General features: G+C 47.5%; 1 protein-coding gene across 2 annotated transcripts in view; it reads left to right on the forward strand.

The window, feature by feature from the left end:
- RPS6KA5 (ribosomal protein S6 kinase A5) overlaps positions 1-23894 on the forward strand; it is a 1757411-nt gene that overhangs the window by 1437648 nt on the left and 295869 nt on the right. For both annotated transcript variants that reach the window (XM_069637449.1, XM_069637450.1), the window contains one exon: positions 1766-1957. In XM_069637449.1, the coding sequence (XP_069493550.1) occupies positions 1766-1957 (192 nt within the window). The remainder of the gene's footprint in view (positions 1-1765; positions 1958-23894) is intronic.

Here is a 23894-nt window from a genome sequence, read left to right on the forward strand (position 1 = left end):
TAATACTCAGGAGGCTCTGCCTGTTCCGGTCCATGTTGATTCTGATTACTGCAGACTGGGCCCAGAGAACTTGGTACCTGGTGATGCTGATCATGTTCATCTGCCCTCCATGGCGTCTTTCGCAGACAGTGGATCAGCTCTCCTAGTCGAGAGGGCGAGTGCTCAATCTGAACTTAAGCAGCCTGAATTTTCATGCTTGGCTACCGAGAGGCTTGGGTATAAGGAGTGGGACTTGTCAGATGACGTCCTGGATATTCTCCTCTCAGCTCAGAGGACTCCCATTAAGTCCATTCATGCATATGTTGTAGGTTTTTGGCTTGATGCTGGTCGAGTGATCTGGACCCTTTATCCTGTCCTTTATCCCCTGTTTTGGATCTTTTGCTGTCTTTGGCCCCGTTGGACCTGCATATCGGCACTGTGAAGGGGGCACCTTGCGGTTATTTGTGTTTAAGAGGTCCCCTCAACAGAGTTATTTCTTCACAATCCCCACAGTTATGCAGTTCTTACAGGATTTGTGCAATCAGTTTCCAACACGCAGGGTTGTGACTCTAGCGTGGGATTTGAATGTGGTGTTAATGTTTTTTATGGGCACTCCATTTGAGCTCCTTCATTCTTGTTCTAGTAGACCGCTCGCCCTTTAGGTGATGTTCCTGGTCCCCATCACTTCCGCTAGATGGATGAGCAAGCTCCAGGCATTATTGGTTAAACCTCCCTATTTGGGTTTTGCCAAAGAGAAGGTGACTTGGAGAGTGAGGCCCTCCTTTCTTCCTTGATTGGTCTCAGATTTACATCTTCTCCCTCCCCCCAAAAGATCATCTTCTTGCATTTTTTCCTCCACCCCATCCTTCATAGGCAGAGGAATGGTACAGGCTCTCAGCTACAACATCTCTTGGGCAAGGGACACCAGGAAAGATGACCGCTTTTTGTTTATGTTGGTGCATGTGCTGGCAAGGGTGTGACTAAACTGACCCTGTCAAGGTAGATTATTATCTGCATCACAGAATGCTACATCTGTCTGGAAAGCCTGTGTGTTACGGTCTTGGAGATCATTCTACCAGAGGAGTGGCTGCTACCTCTACCCTGTAGATGGAAGTCTCTGTCAAGCGGTAATGAGGGCCTCACTGCACACTTTGCGAAGCATTACTGCTTGCATTCGCTTTCAGGAAAGAGTGCCCATTTTGGCAGAGAAGTCCTCCAGAGTTTTCAGGTCTAAGTGGTGTCATTGCTCTCCTCCCTCCTTCAGATCATGACTTCTATGTGAGTCTATCATAGATGAGGAATCTGTGTGAAGAAGCAATCCATTAGAAGAACAAATGACTTAACTCTGTAATGTTCTTTCTGATGGATGTTCCTCCCACAGATTCCCCATTGACCTGCTTCACTACCCTCCTTTGCTGGATAGCTAGTACACCATTGATTGTTCAGAGTGCTAGGGGGAAAAGGGTGCAACTGAGATCCCAGGCCTAAGCACCTCGATATATACTAACCCCGACTTCCTGTCCAGTGTGGAGGCATTGGGCGGAGATGCGCTGCACCCCCTGGTGGCAGAATAGTTACAAAACAACAGCTGTGCTGCAAATACAATCCTAGATGAGGAATCCGTGGTAGGAACATCCATAAGAAAGAACATTACTGAGAGGTAAGTAATTTGTTCTATTGATCTGTTTTCAAGCTTGGACCTCAAAATATTTAAAAATCATACATTGGAAGTCTTCCTAACGTTATATAAAGTACCCTCACAAAGCTCTTCTGTTTTCTCTTTTAGAATTTATTGTTCACAGATGAAAATGATAATTCGGAGATAAAAATAATTGATTTTGGTTTTGCACGATTAAAACCACAAGATAACCAGCCCCTTAAGACTCCTTGCTTTACCCTTCATTACGCTGCTCCAGAACTCTTAAGCCACAGCGGCTATGACGAGTCATGTGATCTTTGGAGCTTGGGGGTTATTTTGGTGAGTTATTTGCAAACCTACATATGTAGACGTAACAGTGCCTCTTTTTTTCGCCAGCATTAAAATTAATATGTTTTAAATGAAAATCCTAATTTCCTCCAGGCAAGTCATGTTAAAACAATTATGAAAGTACTTTTATTTTTCACTTATCATTTAATTTATTCCTGCCTACGTATATTTGCCTGTCAGTCTCCTATTCCCAACCTATGCGGGGCCTACTGTTTTGTGGCAGGTCCAGTAACTGCTTACCAAGACTTCAAACATCAAGAAATGATTGCATGTATGCCAATGTATGGTCTCTTCTGTTGATCTTTAAAGTGTAGACTGGCTAAAGCAAACAGTGACTTTAAAGTGATGGAAGAAAGGTTTGCAGGCAGCAGAGAAGAGATACTTATTACAATTGTTAACGTAAGCTTTGTGGTAATTTGGCCATGCTTCCACAAAATGTTATTGGGTTAGGGAGGCATGACTGCAATAACAGAATGGCATTTGCATTAGTATTTGATATTTCACTGTTTCATGACACATTTGACCAATTGTTACAATGTTTACATGTTCCTTTATGCATAGTCAAAGCTGGCATTTGGTGTTATTGCTTATTACTATCAGAGAAGATTGTTCAGCTGATTTGATGCAATTAGATATGTCTACATAATTCTTCCCTTCTTCTTCCACTGATACTTCTCTATTAGCTGCTTGCAAAGACTTGATTCACGGTTTTTGAAACTTCTTTCTATTGATTGTAGCGTAACATACACAATAAGAACATAAAATAAGTAGCACTTACATGTAACTCTTTGCCAAAGATTACACAGACAAAGTAAACATTGTTTGAAATCCATCCAAAGAGCCTCACTAACATTTCTTGTTTGGGCCCTTTTGTGAAGAATCCTACGGACCCCTCACTGACACCCTGCCTAAAGTCTCCTGCCAGGTGGCCAGGGAAAGGCAGACTCTTCCTGATCCTGACCATAGGGGTGGTGTACTGCGAGAGGATCGCCTGGGAGGGGACGAGGCCCATGGTGGTAAAGTGATCTTGTGGGATAAGACACAGCATTTGTCATTTGACAGGAAGAACCATTCAGGTTACCAAAACAGGTATTGGCTTATTGTCATTATAATGTCCCTGACCCACATACATCATCTGCGGTTATCGGTGTAAGTGCCGTAAAATGTGAGCAAGCCTTGCCTATAGAAAGACGGTTCAAAGTAGTTCAGGATAAACACCTTCCTCACTCCCAAAGGCAGAATGGAAAATCTAAAAATATAGCCTTAACTAAATTGTCTTACCCTATAACCGCAAATTCGAATGATTCCTCTTTAAATGACTTTGAGGAAATAAGTTCAACCCCAAAATTAACCCAATAGTTAAAAGAACTAACTTTGTCGTTAGGGACGACATGTCCCATAATCCCATGAGTACTGGAATGAGGAAGAGGACTGAAGAGGTATATTGTGGCAGGAGTAAGGCAATTAACCCTAACAACTTAAACTTAAACGCATGGAGGTCCGGTTCGGCTTACTGTTCTCTGCGTTAAATCCCAGATCCCTAAACTATGCTGTATGTGACCCACACACTGAGATTCCCTGTGATTGCCCCACTATCGATAGTCCATCTGCTTTACTGAAGGCCATAGAAGATGGTGCTGGACAGATGCAAGAGTTGGTGGAAATGTGGATAAGATCCTATTCTGGAACCTGATGTTGCCCCTGTGCAACATATCTCTTGTAGAGAGAAGAAAATGTGTGCTAGGGCTCTCAAGCGAAGAGCTATGATTCCTAGCTCTACAAATACAAATTTACGTACAAACAGCAAAAATGTACCCTCACTTAAGGTACAGAACACTAATACGGACATCAGAGATATCTGTGGCTTGTCCGCGGAAGAAGGTGTCTTTGACTTCACTCAGCTGGATGATGAGAGTCAAAGGGCACTGGAACTGAAGGAGACCCCGCCGCCCATGAATAAAAATATTGATGGTGCAATTGTTACAGCTTGCTCCAAATCCGCTATTGGTTCTGTGAGGGAGTATGGTGTCACCACCAATACTCTGACTGAGGCAATGACCCATAAGGGCACAAAATTCACCTCAGTCAAACAAAATCCTCAAAAAAATGTACATTAAAAAAAAGACAACCTAACCCTGGGAAATTCTAAAACTGAGGGCTCCATCAAGAGCCCAGGGATTAAACAATTTTTTGTGCCGAAATCTAAAGTAATGGCAAACATCACCTTACTGGACGAGAAAAGGCAGGGTTCTTCTAATACCCATACATCCCCCCCACCACTCATCCCTACAAATTCTATTGGTCAAATTCCTCCGAATGGCCGAAAAAACGAAACAGCTGTGGGTGGGACGGAAGGCGGGTCTGTCACTGTCAATAAGAATGCAACTCTCATTTCAAGTGAGGACATCAAAGTTCTAGTTCAGCAGGCTGTAACGAACCTTCTTGAACACACTACTAAGTATGGTTTGCAATTAACAGTACATATAAATGGGACTCAAGAAGAGGTTCTGCATACAGGTAACTTTGCTGAGACTGATAGATCAGTTGTAGACAGTGAATTGATGTTACGGTTTGAGCAAAAAAAAACAGCTACCACTGTTCCCCAACTGAGTATTCCACTGAGGCATGGGGGAACGAGTGACGCCCGGCCCATTAGCGATAAGGATACCAGGCAATACCCCAAAGGAACTGAATCAGCATGCAACCAACTAATCCCTCCTGTTTTAAATATCCCTAGGGAATCAACGAATGTGAGAACTGATCAGCAGAATGTAGGATGGCCACAAGAAATGGGCAAAAATTACACTTTATATAAGGATTGGGATGAGGGCCCTTGTGACAGGCGCACAAGTGAGGGTGGTAGTAAACATCTCTATACTCATGAGGAGAAAGGAAAAATGCAAACACATATAGGATCTTCGTCTAGAGTGGACTGAAGGTAGCCCCATTTTTTGGATCACCCTAGTGTCATTTTGAACTTTATGTTCTCTCAAGGCGGCCCACCATCACTTAATCGGGGGCGGATCCTATCCTTATTTAGTGAAGTACCTTAAACTCATTGACTACATACATCCTACTAGGTATGATTATGTAAGGATTGTTTTCTATTCGAGAACCATTTTGGAACTTGTTTATTCGGAAATAGTCTCTGCAACGTTTTGGTTTTGATTTGGAACTCTTTAACAAGGGATTCCTTAAGTCATGGGACTGTGAGCAGGGGAGGTACCCTAAAGACTCAAATGAGGAAACCCATTTCATAAATAAAGAGAGAGATAATCACTCAGCCAGATCTGATGTGGTTGGCACAGACACTTAGAGACCGTATCTCCAAAATTCAAGCAATTAAAGATAACCCCTAGAATGCTCGCCCTTTAATATTTCTGCCATGGAACTCTACGGGCAATCGCGCTGTCAAGCAGTCCTCCACTAGCTGTGCACTTCTATATGATGCTAGTATTCTTTGTCTGCAAGAAACTTGGGCTCTTACCCCCATATCACTGGATGGGTTTTTTATACATCAAGAATTGGCAGTTAAGAAATCCAAAGGCAGACCCTTTGGGGGACTTCTCATTGCAGTAAAAACTAACCTCTTTTCTAAATGTGTGAAGACATTCAAGATTGACAGGGGGTGCATTGCAATTCTCTTAAAACTTTGTCTTACTGAATCTTTTGTTCATCTATTGATAATGTTTACTGGTGTCCTGATTTTGATCTAAATGAGTTTATAGACTTGATTGAAGGAATGCCAAGAGATGTGCAATACCCTCAATATTGTTATTGCTGGTGATTTTAATGCAGAGGTGTGTTTAGGGAAACTTAGTATGCATGATGGGCGTAGTCAAATTCTTGCGGATTGCGGTTCTTCTCGGAAAATCTTACAGGGAGACACCTGGTTTCAATTTCTTTCTGATTGGGGTCTGCATTGTGCGAATAATCTATTGGGGGCTACTCTGGACCACAATACATGGTCCAATGGGAGTGCGTGCTCCATTATTGATTATGTTTTTGTGAACATGACGACATTTAATTTAATTTCAGACTTTATTTTGGTCTCGACAAATGACACTGACCATAAAATGCTTAAAGCCTCCTTACAAGTACATCATGCTCCCCATGAGGGCGCTTTTTCACCAATGCTAGAAATTAATAATCCTTGCAATAGAATCACATGGCACAGTGATAACATCTTAAAAGTAAATGCAGTGTTCTTGTAAGATTATCAAAAGTTTGGCTTCGATAAAAAGCTGACAATCTATACACATAATATTTTTGAGAAATATGTTAATTGTGTGATACACAGTCCTTCTGGCATTAAGAAACCATTTACTGTTTGCAGTACTCATAGGCACTCTTTCAGCCCAGCAATGCATAATCTTAAGAGAGATAGGAATCGGGGAAATTCGCTCACTCATAAAAGGGCAGGGTAATAACACTCTCAGTGGCAGGATGATTACTGTTAAAAAACAAATGGAAATCAAGAGCAAGATTATTAAGGGCCAAACTTTATCAGAGGGACGCGGAAGACATGCTTCTTTCTCTTTCTGTCTCCAATACCCGGAACTTTTGGACTCTAATAAATAATAGGGGTGATGTCTAACTGAGAGCCCACACTGTTTGTATTTCCTCTGATGTTTGGAAAGGGCACTTTGGCACATTATATAGTTCGCCTAATATGGACTGGATTGTGCCAAAGGACATTCAGACGTGCCAGTGGAATTTCCCCTTTACTCTGGCTGACATTCTTAGAATGATTATCTGCTGTTCTGCTTCTCGGGTTCCTGGTTCTAATTTACTCTCCAACATGGTCATTAAAGGCAACTCAAATTTGTGGGCCAAGATTTTGTTTTTCCTTTTTAAGGACATTGTAATTACTAGGGCCTTTATTGTCCCTGTTCATAAAAAGGGTGATAGGCCCAGTCCATTTTCAATCTGTACTTCTCCAGCATGGGGTCTGGCATGGATTCACATGCTCATGAATATTCCACGTCGTCAGGCCGGGAATCCTCGGTAAAGAAAAAATCAGTATCAGTTTTGTTTCTGATCTGTCTTCCTTTGTAGCAACCAATCACTGGTCTCTGGGTCATACTGCCCCCAGCCAATGACTGCCCTCTCCCTAAGCCCCGCCTCTGGCAGCCATCTTCAGATTATTACCGCACGCTCAAGTGTTGGGAGTCCTCGTGTTTAGCTCTCGAGCTTCTTTGCTGCGTTTTCGCACTTTTTCAAAGAGATTTTCTCATTTTTCGGTTAAATAGAGCCTCAAGCTCCACCGTTTCTACATCTGATCAACGGGGACCCGTTTCGCATTTTTCTACGCCCCTCAAGGGTGAAGTTTACATCGAGTTACGCTTCTTGGAGGAGTCCAGAAGTATCTGTTGCCTACCCCGGACATGGCCCAGGAGAAAGGAAGCTGGACGCCCGGAAAGCTGTTCAGGGTTTGCCCTGGATGCCAGCTGCAGAATGTGTTCAAAGAGGACGAGCATTCGAAGTGCCTCTACTGCCTTCATGAGGACAAAACGCACCTGGAGAAGGACTGTGCGTTTTGCGGCAACATGTCGAACGGACCATCAAGGATCTACATCTTCGTCTCTCCAACTGGCTGGAAGGAAAGAGCCCATCAGGTGAGAAGAAGAAGAAGTCTGAGCGGTCTTCTAAGACCTGTGAGGGCGCCCAGGCGACGGGGGCCCAACAGAAGGCAAAGCACTGCGAGTCCGCGGGCACCGGGAGCGCCGAACGGTCTGGCTCCTCGGCTGCCAGGCAGGGCGCATCCTGTTAAGCACCATCAACCACGAGCCAACGCTCTGGCTCAGGGAAGAGGAAGGCCGAGAACCCGGCAAAGCTTCTGGAGAGGCCCCGGTCAGTCTCGAAGGAAACAGCCGAGGGGGACCGAGGAGGTGACTCTCCCCCCAAGGTGAAGGCCACAGGCCCGCAGAAGACGGTGAAGGCCTTGATTCACCCGGCGAAGGCCTCTATCGAGGAAGTCGCGGCGTCCCTGGCGCAGCCTGAGGAGGCTACACAAGTGGAGGTGACATCGGGGCCCAGAGTTTCTCTGCCACAGCGGAGGGAAGCCTCTTTCAGGCCTATCGAGAAGACCCCCGTGAAGACCCCGGCAGAAAAAGAGGGGGAGGGCTGGTGGCCATTGTGGACATGGACACAGCCTCCGAGGAGGAACTGGTTGAAGTCTTGGAGGGCGTCGAAGAGGCCCGGTCCCAAGGGAGGGATCCTGACGAAGGGGACGACAAGAGCGCCGGCGAGGTTCCTAGTCAACCGTCGTGCCCGTCGCTTCCGGAGCCGCAGGACAACTCGGCGACCATTCTGTTGGCAATACAATCCTTATGTTCAGATATAAGGACGAGATTGCCCCTACCATCGACGGAGGAGCCGGAACCAGGCCCGACGGAGGAGCCAGAGGCAGGCCTGTCGGGAAGTCCCCCAAACAAGAGAAGACGGGACCCATCCAGCCCCACCTTTTCAGCCCTCGCGGCCTGCTCAACCTTTGCCCACGTCCCCTGTACCTGGGGATAACACGGGAACGGACACGGCCACGACGTGTACGGATGACGGCGGTGACGACGGGACGGAGCTCCCATTGCCTCCAGCCCAGGCCTCCCCGCCCGACGAGATTGGATCTTTCCACGCTATGATCGCCAGGGCATCTGAGCTTTTTCAGCTCTGCCCCGAAGAGAAGAAGGAAGGTTTCCTTTACCAACGGCGCGAGGCCAAGAGGAAGACAGTACTCGCCGTGCCTATGTTGGATGACATCTGGGACGAGGGTCTCACCTTTCTCAAGAACCCGTCTACGATGCCTGCCAAGAGGGATCGGTACGAGAAGAAGTACCGGGTCCCTGATGCGGCCCCTTTGTGCCTTAGGGCGCAACCGACCCCTGACTCTATCGTCTCAGCGGCGGCCAAGAAGAAAGCGGGGGGGGGGCATCGGCCTCAACGTCAACTTCCCCGCCGGACGGCGAAGGAAAGAAGCTGGATGCAATGGGACGACGAGTTATCTCGTCGGCGGCAACAACAATTAAGGCAGCCAACGCCCTCGCGATCGTGGCCCTCTACGACAGGGAGTTATGGTACAAGATAGCCCCCCTGTTGAACTTCCTACCGGACGACAAGAGGTCTGAGGCCCTGGAGATCTTGCAGGAAGATGAGGTGGCGTCGGACCACGCCATAATGGCGGCAACGGACATTGCCCGCACCGGTTTCCGTCAGCTAGGCAACATCGTTTGCCTCAGATGACGAGGTTGGCTCAAGGCGACGGATTTCCGCCAGGACGTACAAGTCAAGGTTTTGGACATGCCGTTCGACGGGAACAACCGGTTTGGGAAAACAGTGGATGAGTCCCTCCAAGCCATCAAGGCGGACACAGAGACAACTAAGGCCCTAGGAGTTCTCCAGCAACGAAGGCCGTCCTTTCGGAGCTCTGGAGGCAAGAAGGGTGCCTCCAAGGGATTCGGCGGTGGCTCCTCTACGTACCGCCAAGTGGCCTGCTCCTCATTGCAGGAAGCCTATAGAGGACGAGGCAAGTCAGGTGGATCCCGCCGTCGTCGCCAGGGAGGCCAAGGCGGCAAGGCGTCCTCCAAGCAAGATTGAACCGCCCGTGGCATCGGGCCCTCACCGAAGCACCCCGGTGGGAGTCCGGCTGGCGAAGTTAGTCAGCGTGTGGGAGTCCATCTCCACCGACCGTTGGGTGCTGGATGCCCTGGCCCATGGGCACACACTCGAATTTCTAAAAAAGCGCCCCCCATGCCTTCCGTGACCAGGAAGGAAAACCACGTGCCTCAACTACTGTTGGCGGTAAGGGCGATGCTCAAGGAAGGTGCCATCAAGCTCGTCCCAAAGAGGCTCCGGGGCTCTGGAGTATACTCAAGGCACTTCCTTGTGATAAAGAAGACAGGAGGGTGGCGACCCATCCTGGACCTGCGACGACTGACCAAGTACATCAAGGTACAGAAGTTCCGGATGGTCACCCTCCAGCACGTGCTGGGGCAGCTGGAGGAGGGTGATGTCGTTGGATTTGGAGGATGCATACTTTCACATTCCCATTCTAAAAGGACACCGGAAGTTCCTCAGGTTCGTGGTCCAAGGGCAGCACTACCAGTTCAAGGCCCTCCCATTCGGATTGAAGTCGGCACCCAGGGTTTTCACCAAGTGCATCGCTCCAGTGGCGGCGCTGCTGCGCCTGCAGGGGATCCACGTCTACCCCTACCTGGACAATTGGCTCATCCGCGCAAGGACAAGGGAGCTCGCCGTAGAACACACAGCGAAGACCGTCCAGCTGCTCACAGACCTGGGGTTCTCCATCAACTTCCCCAAGTCCCACCTGGTCCCCTCTCAAGTCGCACTTTTTCTGGGAGCCAAGCTCGACACAGTGGCGTGTCTGGCCTCGCCGTCGGAGGAAAGGACAAAGGCCATCCTAGGCAAGGTGCAGCGTCTACTGGCCACGGACGTGGCCAGGGTGAGGTCCATCAAGTCCTTCCTCGGGATGATGTCCTCTTGCATTTATCTCGTGCGCCTGTGCAGGCTGCGGATGTGCCCTCTACAGGAGTTCCTCGACGCCTGCTGGATTCAAGCGACGGGCAGCTTCGAGGACAGGATCCCTCTCAACGAGACCTTCTGATGAGCGATCCGGTGGTGGGGTGCCTGCGCTCATTTAGCGGCAGGGACAGACTTTCAGACCCCGGCCCACCATGCGACGGTGACGACGAATGCCTCCCTGGAGGGGTGGGGAGCACACACCGGAGATCTTCACGTGAGAGGCCTTTGGCTACCGGAGGAGAAGCCACTCCACATTAACATCCTGGAGCTCCGGGCAGTGTTCTGGGCCCTCAGGTCCTTTCTCCAGTCCCTCAAGGGCAAGGTGGTGAGGATCTTCACCGACAACACCACCACGATGTTCTACATCCGGAAGCAGGGCGGAACCAGATCCCCAGCCCTATCCAAGGAAGCCCAGGATCTGTGGCATTGGGCCGTTGCCCAATGGATGTTTCTGGTGCCGTTTCGTCTGGCAGGGATAAAAAACACCATCGCCGACTCACTCAGCAGAGAGCTGCATTCGTGCCACGGGTGGGAACTACGCCAGATCGACCTGTTCGCGACGGCGACGAACTCCAAGTTCCAGAGGTTCGCCAGCAGGTTTCCCCAACCGAGGAGCATGGGTGATGCTTTCTCGTTCCCCTGGGACGGCCTGTTCCTATATGCGTTCCCTCCGTTGCCGTTGCGGCTCAGACTCATCAACCAGCTCAAGAGGTCCCGGTGCAGGATGATCCTCGTCGCACCGGCGTGGCCGAGTGAGATCTGGTTCCCGGACCTTCTGGACTTGTCGGCGTCCCTACCAGTCAAGCTGCCAACGGACGCAGATCTTTCCAGAGAAGGAGGCGCCATCCTTCATCACGACCCGGAATCGCTGAACTTGCAGGCCTGGCTCCTGCAGCACTAGAGTTTGGAGGGTACGATATCCCGGCTGACTGCAGAGAGGTTCTTGCAAAGGCCAGGGTGTCCTCAACTCTCACGTGCTACGGACATAAGTGGAAGAGGTCCTCTGTCTGATGCCGTGCACAGAAGATTAACCCTCTGCGGATTACAGCCCCTCAAGTACTGCCGTACCTACTGTCGCTGGCCAAGGCTGGACTAGCTCACGCTTCCATCAAGATACATCTGGCTGCGATCTCCCGATACACCAGAACTACGGGACGGGCGTCCTTTGGTCTCATCGCCTGGTGAAGGAATTTATGAAGGGACTGTTCCGATCATTCCCGATGATGAAGGCTCCTGCCCCGGCGTGGAAACTCAACGTGGTACTGTCTAGGCTCCTGGGGGCGCCATTCGAGCCTCTGCATTTGGCGCTGTTGAAGTTCCTGTCGTGGAAGACAGCTTTTCTTGTGGCCATCACCTCCGCACGACGAGTGGGAGAGATCCAGGCCCTATCCTGCGAGCCTCCATACTTGACTTTTCACAACACGAGGGTGGTCCTGAGGATGCACCCTTCCTTTATGCCCAAGGTGCCATCGGACTTCCACCTCAACGAGCCCTTGGTGTTACCAGTTTTCTTCCTGTCGCCTTAGTCGCCGGCCGAGAGGACTTTGCACTCGCTGGATGTGGCTAGAGCGCTGAAGTTCTACATGGACCGCACAAAGAGTTTTCGGAAGACGTCACAGCTGTTTGTGAGCTTTGGGCCTGTGAACCAAGGGAAGGCTCTCTCGAAGGCTTCCATTTCCAGATGGCTCTCCGGCTGCATCATGCACTGTCACTGGTTGGCAAACCGACCGTTGCCCGGCCGTCCGAGAGCCCATTCGACCAGAGCGATCGCTGCTACCATGGCATTCTTGTCTAGTGTGCCCCTGCTGGACATCTGCAGGGCTGCACCTTCACGAGATTCTACTGCGTCGACCGGGATTCCAGGGAGGAGTCCAGAGTCTGCCAAGCAGTGCTGCGCAACCTGTTCGGCTGAAGGTTGGCCTGGTGGGGCAGTAATAGTTGCTTAATGTTAAGTTTATGTAATGCTTAATGTTGAGCCTTTTGCCACCTCCCGTGGTTGTGCATGTGTGTACTGCTATGTATTCTTATATTCATGAGCATGTGAATCCATGCCAGACCCCATGCTGGAGAAGGAACAAGTTACTTACCTGTAACTGTTGTTCTCCAGCATGGGTCTGGCATGGATTCACATGCGAACCCTCCCTCCTACCCCTCTGCGGCTCTTCACTTGGTCATACTGCCACTTTACGTGTACAAATCTGAAGATGGCTGCCAGAGGCGGGGCTTAGGGAGAAGGCAGTCATTGGCTGGGGGCAGTATGACCCAGAGACCAGTGATTGGTTACTACTAAGGAAGACAGATCAGAAACAAAACTGATACTGATTTTTTCTTTACCGAGGATTCCCGACCTGACAGGGAATATTCATGAGCATGTGAATCCACGCCAGACCCATGCTGGAGAACAACAGTTACAGGTAAGTAACTTGTTCCTTTTCTGCTGTGGGCCCTCACTTAAAAGGTACATCCTTTGCGCCACTAAAGGTAGAGGGGGGTTAAGGTTTTCTGGACTGCCTATGCTGATGACGTGACACTGTATGACCACACCCCCATCGGCTTACAACGTCTTTTCACCTCTTTTAAAGATTACACTTGGGCAAACTCCTTAATAATGAATCATACCAAAACTGGTATTCTACGACTAAGCTATAGGAAAAGTCCTAATAAATATTCCTGGTTCCTAGATAAAGTAAAACTACCAATGTGCCATGCCATTAGATATTTGGGCTATCCTATTTTTGATGATAAGAAAAAAGTAAATTATCGTGATTATCTCAATAAGAAAATCAACCCTCTTATGTGCCATTTACGGAAAATCGACAATAAGTACGGGAAATTCACCTTGTTACCATGCTTATGCATGTAAAGAAATAAAATTGTGGCACAGTTTAGTTATGGTTTGGAGTTTGCCCCGCTTTATTGTAGGGAAGAAATTGTGATGTATGAGGCACGCATTTTAAAATCTATGGTCCGATGTCTGCCGAAGTGCGTGCTACCTGCTGCCATTCGCTATGAACTGGGGCTCTTTTCCATCCGTAGCACTATTGAATGGCATAGGCTAGAATTGTACAGGAAACTGCTTTCTAGTAATCACACCAATTTATATGGAATAATGGGAAGCAGGCTCCTAAATGGTAAGGTTTGCTCGAAATTTCTTGTTGATATGGAAAGGGAAGCTTTTGAATCCCTCGATAAAGTGGGGGTCACCCGTGAGCTCCTTATTACCAACCCTATGAAGGTCAAGAGCTCGCTCCTTCATTGGGACTGGAATTTCACGGTTACAGAAGTTCTGAATAAGAAACTTTATAGTCAACTTGTTTCTAATTTAAAAAGAATGAGCGTTACTGAACCTTATCTCCTCAAATTTCCTGGTAGATCATGAAAGCAAGATTTTATGAGGTTTCGCTTCAATGTCCTCAGCACTGGCGAAATTATGGACATTAGGTCAGGACCCCTGGAACTTGATCATATATGCAGATACTGTAAAAATGAGGTTCCCTCTGAAACCCTTAAACACATTTTGACAGAATGCAATGGTCTAAGGACTGAACGAATTAACTGTTTTTCACAATTTGTTCCTACCACTGAGTGTGTGGATCTGACTTTACTGTGGGAATCGAATTAAGTTTCAACTAACAGTCCTCAGATACTTGAAGATGCATTGTGGACTGTAATTCTGGTCAATTGGCTAATTTCTATCTGGTGGTGAATGAAATGTGCTCATTGAAACTTAGGAAGCCGGTTCTGGAATGAGAATTAAATAGTTATTGCGCTTTGTTAGACAGGTTTTCCCTACTGAAATATCTTGACATGAATTACTATATCCGATCAATTGTGAGGGGGTAGCCCTACAATACGTTTTGAGTGCGAATGTGCACATTTTTTTGTGTAAATGTATTTGTCTGTGACAAGATGTAGTGTTCTGTTTTGCTTATCGTTTGCACAGCCTATTTATTGAGTAAGTAATACATTCAGGATTTGTCTTTTTATGTATTTTATGTATTTTAACTGTTTACTAATTTTTGTGAAGGTTACTGCGTAACCAAAAACAAATAAACAATGAATAAATAAGTATTGTGACAGGAGTAAGGCAATTAACCCTAACAGCCCACACCTGAAAGAACCTGGGAGGCATAAAAGGCCCCCTCGGGTGCATGCAATGAGGAAGAACTGGAACTGTGGCTGGAGTGAGTGCTGTAGTAGCAGAGACAGGAGGAATAAGGCACAGTGCTGGTAAATCAAGCAGAAGTGGGAGAACCAGGGGGATTCCAGAACGTGGATGCAGCAGATTTCCCCTGCTTGTACTGAGAGGTTCCTGTCCCCCAAACTCTGAAGTGCAGACGCTGCACAGCGGAAAACGTGCAGGGAGGCTGTCTTTCCTCATGTGAGCCTGATGGCTGTGTTTGCTGTGCAGGAGCCATGTTGGAGACCGAAGCAAGGAGCTGCAGGCAAATTGCAGGTCGCGGGAGCGATGGGGGCTCCAAAATCGAGTTGCTGGGCCGAAGACTCCTTCAGCGAGGACGGGCTCGGGGCCCTGAGAAGCCAGAAGTAGTAGAAGTTGTGCCCAAAGTCGTGGAAGTCGGACAATCCGCACAACAAGGATCACAGAAGCCTGTGAGACAAACATCGCATTCTGATTCCTTGTGCGAGCACTGCAGCAACAGTATCCAGTTAAAAAATGTGCTTGCGTATAAGCTAAAGCTAGTTGAAGTATTCATTGAAGTCTTTAAACAAAGGGACAGTGGGAAAGTAGCACTCGCGTGTGATCGGGTAATTCTCATTACACTTATGTGAAGAGCAAACGCTGCAAAGACTATTGTTAAACCCTTAAATCTTGTAAAACGTATTGAATTGATCCTATGTGCCTAATTTTGATTTCCAGACTGAACGCTGACTCTTTATTCCTACAACCAGTTATAGCTTATGTAAGAAGTCAAGTGGTTAAACATTGTATCATTGCATACGCGGCTAAAGAGAAAGGGCAAGCATGGCCCAAGCCAAGAGTCTTTACCTTTTGACATTGAAAGCTGCCTTTCTCAGAGCCAGAACACAATCTAGTATTGTGGAGCCAATAGAAGTTGAGCCTTGCTGAAGACTCCAGTGTGCAAGCATTACTTGAAACCAAGAGAGTGGCACATAGGTTTCTGAGTAATTGCTTTGGCTACCAGCTGGCAGGTAAGCGAAGGCAAAGTTGGGAAAGGGGAACTTTCTGCTCATACAGATTGTTGAAGTTGAGACAACCTATATTGCCAAAGACTGTGACAGCAAGAAAAGAAGTGGGTCCTAAAGGCAAACTTGGGTTGTTGTTATGGCAGAACGACCAGAAGCAAAGAGGCTGCCCCATTTGAAGAAAGATATTCAGAGGAAGAGTGCCTTGCCTATGTGAAGGTGTTGAAGTACAGTGAAGTGAGTCTGTCTTTAGTCTTGTCAATGGATGCAAAACTTCAGTGGTAGAGTGGAATGCTACGAGGCAAAGGAGCATGTCCTCATGGTAAATTTTAGTAGAAGAGAAGATGTATCCTGAGTCACCAGATAACGTTTCTCTAAATCGGGGCCTGCTAAGCCTCCCTTGTCGTTGGTGGCATTAGCCCCAGACCACATGAATCTTAGGCAGATTACAAACTCTACAGAAGAAAGACTGAGAGAGCAGAGCCAGCATATGTAAGAATGAATAAAGAAATTGAGGTAGAATTGCCATCTTGAGCACCGAGATACGAATAATCAAAGACTGGGACAAGGAAGCCTATTTGGTGATTGATTACCCTATACACTGGAGAACTAGGTCGAATTTGAGCCGTAAATGCTTAACAATGTCACATATGTTGACACCCTGATATCTTAAACCATCCTGTTTCTGGGTCAGCTGAAAATTTTTAGATTTGCTGCAGTTGATCCGGAGCCAGTACAGGCTTCTCAAAATCGATCACAACCTGCATTATAGGAGTTACACTATCTTTGGGGTTCTTGACGAATGAAAGGATAATGTCATCAGCATATAGGGATACCGCCAAAGTGAGAGTATAGTTGAATCCACCTATCTATATGACAGTATAGTGTTAAGATCTTCCCTGATAACCCTCTTTTGATCGATTCATACATATCCTGGAAATGGGGCAGGAGAATATCAACATAGTCTTTAAAAAAACTTGACGACTAAGCCATGTAATCAGTGATTTACTTCCTGCCATCCCCACAATAGCTCAACTGATGTCTACTGGCATAAATGGAGTGCCAAGTTGTTCCCTGCAGTCCCCTTCTACATGGGCGTAATTTTAGGGGGGATGGGGGTGTTTGTCCCCCCAACTTTCATGACACACCATTTTGTCCCCATTCATTTGGCTGGGGCATCTTTTCTTCAGATGTCATGTCCCCCCCAACATTTTCAGCAAAGTTACTCCACTGCCCTTCTATCCAGAAAAGGCCAGCAATCTCAACAAAAACATTTATAGAGTCGGCACTTATATCAAGTTCAGGGGATTATAAACGCTTAAAAAAGCTAAAAGCGCATTATTGATGCCCTCATCCTTACTGCAACTGGAGTCACCCTGGAGTTAGATTGCTGATAAAACAGTGCTTTTAACGGATTCCTTCCTCCCATGGATTCCTCATCTATGATATCCTAGCCAGAGTGCAGCTGTTCTTCAGAAACATTTCCACTTACATGGGGCTCCACGTCACCTCTGTCTGGCACCCCTACACGCCCACGCTGGACATGTTATACAGGGCCAGTATATATTGAAGCGCCACGCCCTGTGACTTTGGCTCCATTTTTTCTACGCACTCTGTTTGCTTCAGGAACGCGCATGTCAAGCTTTTTTTAAATTTCTTCTACACCATGCCCAACCCTGCGAAGGCTTTGGGTTTCCAACCGTGCGCAGATTGTGGCTGGCAGATGTCTGCATTGGATCTGCACTGGATTTCCCTCTATTGCCTGGACAAGAAGGACAACAACCAGTGTTAGGCAGAAACCTGTGCAGTTCCCTTAGGGACCACTACAAAAGGCTTAAGACCACAGGTGTTGGCAGTAAACCCAATTGGTAGCAGTCTGTACCACCCAGATTTACCTGGTAGCTGTGGCTGAGCAGCCAGACTTCTCTTAAGCAGAGTTAGACAGTGTATAGAGTATACAAGATAGGTACCAAAATACAGTAGCACAAGCAAACACTGACCAAAGCTTGGGTATAAAAGTATATAATTATTTATTTAAAACACACTTTGTAAAATACACTAACGCTAATATGGCAAGCAAGTTCAAACACAGTCACTATTAATATATATACATCCCTGATCATTTATTGAACAAGTCTTAGTTAAAACACCACTTACTTTCAGACAGAGGTGAGCGCTTAACCTAAGATGGCACTCCAATAAGTTAATTAAAAAGGGAGGGAAAAGGGCAGAATTAGGAACATACACAATACCAACACTTTAGGAGAACCAGAGCAAGTGAGAAAAGGCAGAATCTACTGAGGAGCAAGAAAGTCATAGGCCAGACCCACTCTTGAAGAGAGCAAGGCAGAATGTGTCCAAGATCACACAGTTGAATAATACTTTTAAAGAGTTGTTGCAGAGAGTTCAAAAAGGGTTGGCTCAAGTCAGGAAAAGCTAGCTAGTAGGTCCCAGGTCACCGCAGGATAGAAAGTCAAGGATTTACGGGACACCTTGAAGAGACTGTTGCAAGGGAGTCCAGGCGAGACTCAGTACCTGAAATGGTGAAAAAGCTCCAGCGGGGGCAGTTGTTCCTGGCAGCGGGTGCAAGTCGGTGCTTCGTCCAGGGGAAGAGAAGATCTCGACGTGGAGGAAAGCTGAAGGTCGTTGCACTGCCAGGGAAGAAACCAGCCGCAGAGTTTCCCGGTTAAAAGGTACTACCCTTTTATTAGCTGTAGTGGTGAAGTGTGGCTATCCGGCCGCCGGGGTGCTTGGCACGGGCGATTCGACCACGAGATGATCCAGGAAGGCGAAAAAGAGGGCGAACTGGTTATCCCCACCAGCTCAGAGGAAGAAGACTCTCCTGGATGAAGATCTTCTCTGTCGTTGGGAAGTGATGAGACGGTTCAGCAGGGCTCCACCGGTGGTGTCGTCGTTGCAGGTCGGCTCAGCTTCTTCCTCTTAGGATTCTTTGGTCCTTTGGCGACTTCTCAAGTTCCAGTCCCCAAAGCCCTGCTTTTATGCAGAAAACCCCCATTCATCAGTCCTAGCTGTCACTCAAACATGCTAAGTGGTGAGCCGGGCGGCTCACCACTGGGCCAATCACACAAGAGTGCGACTTGAGTTGCCGAGGCAACTCAGTCCAGGTTGCCTAAACCCCCCTCACACACATCCTGTAGACCCAGACAGAGTGACACCACTTTTGGAGGCTTCTGTGGAGAAGCCCACCAACACCAAAAAGTGGAACCAAGGACTTGACTTGGGTTGGAGTTACAGAGGCGAACACAAACGCCATTTTAAAACCGAGTCCTGTCAAAAAGACCCAACCGGGGAATAAATATTAAATAAATTATCCGGCGGTATCTTTAACATTGCACCAAAACGTGGTGCGCTTAAAATGAAAGGGAAAATCCCGTAGGAAATATTCCGGTGGAATATTTCGCGTGGTAACCACTGCCACCAGCCAGAAACTCGACGAGGGGGGACTGCACAGTGCCCACTCGAAAAACAGACCCAGGGGCAATCTAATTACCCCTACCAGTACTTCCACAATATGATGGTTTGTACTGGTTCTGTTCACAATTTAAGACTAGTAAAGTCAGTGGTGACTTTACATGCCCTGGGAGACAGTAGTCAGTCCCAGGGTATGGAGTCTATGTTTGGGGGTCACTATGACACCCCTGTGTTACTGCACTGAGGGTGCTGTGTAACACACTTACCAAAAACCACATGAAACCCTATGGAGTAAAGGAGTAAATATAGTGCGAGACTAATGGTGCTGTGTGGACTCGACATCGAATCCTAGAGCGATGTTCGCCAATCCTTTTGTTGACTTGCCTCTGAGTCTGGCCAACATATCTGAGTCCGCAAGGACATTCAATTATGTAGACCACATTTGTAGTTTTGCAATTTGAGAAATGTTTGATCTTCCATTCCTTTCCTTCAATTTGGAATGATGTTGTTTTCCTGGTGAACCTGCACACATTACATGTACCATAGCCTTTACTAAAATATATATGTAAAGAGACTTAAAGTAAGTGGCAGGACGCCATCCCTCTTGTTTCAAGTATCATTAGCTCTTAAGTCCTCCCACTTGTTTATGAGCTGACCCTCCAGTTACATAGTTACCAGGAAATTCCGACACAACTTTCGGAAGAAAAGAAGGACGAACCCTAAGGACAACCCTTTCCTTATGGAACACTGTGAAGGGTGGCTTAACAGAAAGTGCCTGCAACTCACTCACTCTGCGAGCGGAAGTGACCGCATCTAAAAATACAGCTTTCAAGGTCAACAGTCTCAAAGGGCAAGAATGTAAAGGCTCAAACGGAGCTCTCATGAGGAATTTTAGAACCAGGTTCAAATCCCAACCGGGCACCTGGAAAGGTGACGGCAGAAACACATTAGTGAGCCCTTTGAGAAACTGGGAAATCAAAGGAATCTTAAAATAAGAACACTCCTCAGACGAGCGCTTAAATATGGACCGCGCCGCCAGGTAACCCTTAATGGTACCCACTTGCAGTGCCTTGTGGGCTAAAGAAAGCAAAAAAAGACAGAACCACAAGAATGGCACATGAAAAAGGATGCACATTCTTAACCCTGTACCAGTCACAGAACTTTCTCCAACGGAAACTGTACAGGGACTTTGTTGCGGGCTTTCTGGCCGAAAGCAACACCTCCATCATGTCTTCAGGAAGGTCCCAATCCTTATACCTCAACCTTTCAGAAGCCAAGCATGAAGGGTGAGGGACTTGACCTCTGGATGGAGAACCTGACCCCCTCCCGTGAGAGCAGATCGTCTCGGTAGGGAAGATGGCGTGGAGGGCAGATGGACATGTCGAGAAGGTCCGGGTACCACGTTCTCCGGGCCCATGCCGGAGCAATGAGGATCATCCGGGAACCGAACCTCCGTAACCTCCGCAGCACTTGTGGAATGACGGGGACTGGAGGAAACTCGTACAGGAGTGGGAAGGACCATTCCCCTACGAACGCGTCCCCTAAGGCTCCTCTTGGAGGAAATTCCCGCGAGCAGAATCTTTTGCACTTCCGGTTGGCACTGGTGGCAAAGAGATCCACTTGAGGGGTCCCCCAAAGGGCGAAGATCTCAAGGAGAATCTCCTGAGCCAGCTCCCACTCGTGAGAGACCATGCTCTGCCTGCTTGCTCCTCAGACCTACTGTTTTAGCACATACTGCGTACATGCCCTCTATTGGACAGTTTGGGATTTTCCTTGAACTTCTAAAGTCTCAGGTTTCACCTCCCAGTGTCTCCAGTTTATCGGAGTAGTCTTGGACACTCGCCTAGGCATGGCGTTCCCACCCGAGGACCCAGTGGCGAACATCTTTCAGATGGTCAATGTCCTCAAATCCCAGAACCAAATCCTGGCTTCTGACTTTCTGCACCCACTGAGCCTCTTGGCCTCCGGCATCCTAGTGGTTCCGGAGGCGAGGCTGCACATGAGCATCACTTCAGTGGCTCCTCTATTGCCAATGGTCGCAATTTCAGATCCTCACATGGGACCTTCTGCAGGGCTCGGACTAGGTGGCACAGGATTGTGCGTGGTTGGTCTTGAGAAAACTTGCTGAGAGGCGTGTTGTGTATTTATCCCTGGCCCCACGTGATGGTCACTGACGCATCTGCAACAGGTTGGGGCACTCACCTGTCGGGACAGACAGTGAGTGGACTGTGGTCTCCCTCAGAGTCTTGAACACATCCACTTGCTGGAGCTGAGGGTGATCAGTCTGGCCCTAGTCACATTCCTCCCCTCTGAAATGCAAGACTGTACTGATCTTATGGGTACAGCACAGTAGCCATGCACTACCTCAGCAATGTGGTATGGGGTCCTTGCCACTATGCAGAGAAATAATGCGACTGGTTCCTGGCTCTGGAGAATGGCATCTCTCTGATAGCTGGCCTCTGGCCAGAAGAGAGAGTCCCACAGTTGGTGGTTTGAGCAGACAGACTTCGGCCTCCCACGAATGGGAACTCTACCTGGAAGCTCGGGAGAAGATCTTCTCCTTTTGGGCAACTCCTCAAGTAAACTTTGCTTCCAGTGTGAACTGGAAGAGCAAGTTGTGCTCTAGGGAATTTCCTCATCAGGGAGCTCTGGGGGACACACTTTTGAATGGCCATTCAGCCTCCTTTGGCTTTACCTGTCGATGTCAGTTATTCCGCTGGTTCTCAGGCGATTGCAGCTGTTCGGAGTCATATTGATCCTCATCGCTCCAGATGGGTCTCGTAGGACGTGGTATCCAGAGTTGCTGGTAATGTCTGTCTGCCCTCCTTGGTGCCTTCCAAGGAGAGTCGACTTACTCTCGCAATTGTAGGGGCGGGTTCTCCACTAGAATCTCTGCAGCCTGAACCTTCATGCTTGGCTACTGAGAGGCTGAGATACAAGAAGTGGAACCTGTCAGATGATGCCCTTGAAATTCCCCTTTCAGCTCGGAACCCGCAACAGTCTGTGCCTGTAGGTGATTTGATGCCGGTAGAGGCATATGGACACTTTTTTCCTGTCTGTTATCCCCAGTTTTGGATTTCTCTGGTGTCCAGTCATTTTTTCGAAAAAAAAAAAAGGATCGAATGCCTTTTTTTTCGAAAACAAAAGGACCACAAAAAAAATTCAAATGCTTTTTATTTATTTATTTATTTTTTATTTTAGTATACATAAAAAACGTTTTTTTTTTTAAAGAAAACAGGGGGTCACCTACAACCAATTTTTTTGCTATCCTTGGCCCAAGCAGGCCTGCAGATTGGCACTATATTTGGATAGCTGGCCAATATTTCATTTTTCAAGAGTCCCAGGGACAGGGCTTGTCCTTCACAATCCCCACTGCCATGCAGTTCTTGCGGGGTTTGTGTGAATAGTTTCCTCCATGCCAGTTTGTGGTTCCGGTGTGCAAATTAAGTCTGGTTTTGACATTCCTTATGGGAGCTCCATTTGAGCCCCTCCATTCCTGTTTGATTAAATTGTTCACCCTGAAAGTGATTTTACTGGTTTCCATCACATTGCGAGATAGGTGAGTGAGCTCCAGGCGTTGTCTATTAAACCTCCCTATTTGGTTTTCTCCAAAGAGAAGGTGACTTTGAGAGTACAAGTGGTGCTCCTACTCTTGTCAGACAACTGCTGTGGTATCCAAGGCCATCCTAATCTTGTTCAGCATCAGCTGCTTCATCTTCGTCTCCGGCAGCTTCTATGTCCTCAAACTCCTTGGAGGATAGATTCTTAGAAAAATGTCCAACGATTATGCACTCTGAAACGATGAAAGGATATTTCAATAACCTTATAAAAAGAAGTAATCCTTCAGACGTTGCACACAACACAGGCACCGCACCTGCTATTTCTGTAATGGCTATGGCAGCTGCACCATCGGGTCCACCAAGCATTCCAGCCCTAGTTGTATCTGCCTCGAGGCCATTGCACCTTGCACCCACTATAGAGGTGCATCAAGGTTCAGTGGTGGTGTTGCAGGATCCAGTAAAAGACCTAGACAAACGGGTTGTCAATTACTGGGAGGATAACAAAAGCAAGGAAGAGGCTTTATTGTCAGCAAAAGCAGTTCACAGCAGGATGGTAGGGGTTCATGCTTTTTTAGGGTTCCCTGTACCGTAAAAGTCTGCTACAGAACCTGGTGTACTTTCGGGTGTTCTGTCACTAAGTCGGACAGGACAAGTCCGGAATTCAATTTCAAAAAGATATGCCAGGCAAGGCCAAGCCCATTTGGAAGAATTCTCTCGCGGCATCCAGTAAGAGGAATGATGCTTGATAACAGTAATTATACTTCGACTCCACAAGCCCATGCGTGAACCCGCAATCAGTCATCAGTGGTCGCGTCAGTGATAATATTTTCAAAGTCATCTTCGACTTAGTTTGCCACTCAAGGTTCCAGCCCACTTTCTAAGGAAGATAAAATGTTAGAGGTCTATGGTAGGAAGGTTTACACCAATGCATCCCTGCATCTACACCAGGTTAACTCTATTGTGTTTTTGTCTGCAACCAATCACCGCTTATGGCTGGAAATAGCTGAGTTTCAGCAATATTTGCCTCGAGAGTGTAGAATTTTTTTAATCTGGTTACCAGAGGCTAAATTGATTGCCCAAGACCCTAAAGGGAGTCAGCAGCTCATCACATTGATACATCCTCTAGAGCAATATCTGTTTGAGTTGATCAAAGACGGTCCGCTTGGGCGAGAGCCGCCCATTTCAGTAGGGTTGTTCAAGAGAGAATGTTAGATTTACATTTTGACGGGGGG

Source organism: Ambystoma mexicanum, chromosome 14, assembly GCF_040938575.1.
Source record: "Ambystoma mexicanum isolate Mex_15411 chromosome 14, UKY_AmexF1_1, whole genome shotgun sequence".
Lineage (NCBI taxonomy): Eukaryota > Metazoa > Chordata > Amphibia > Caudata > Ambystomatidae > Ambystoma > Ambystoma mexicanum.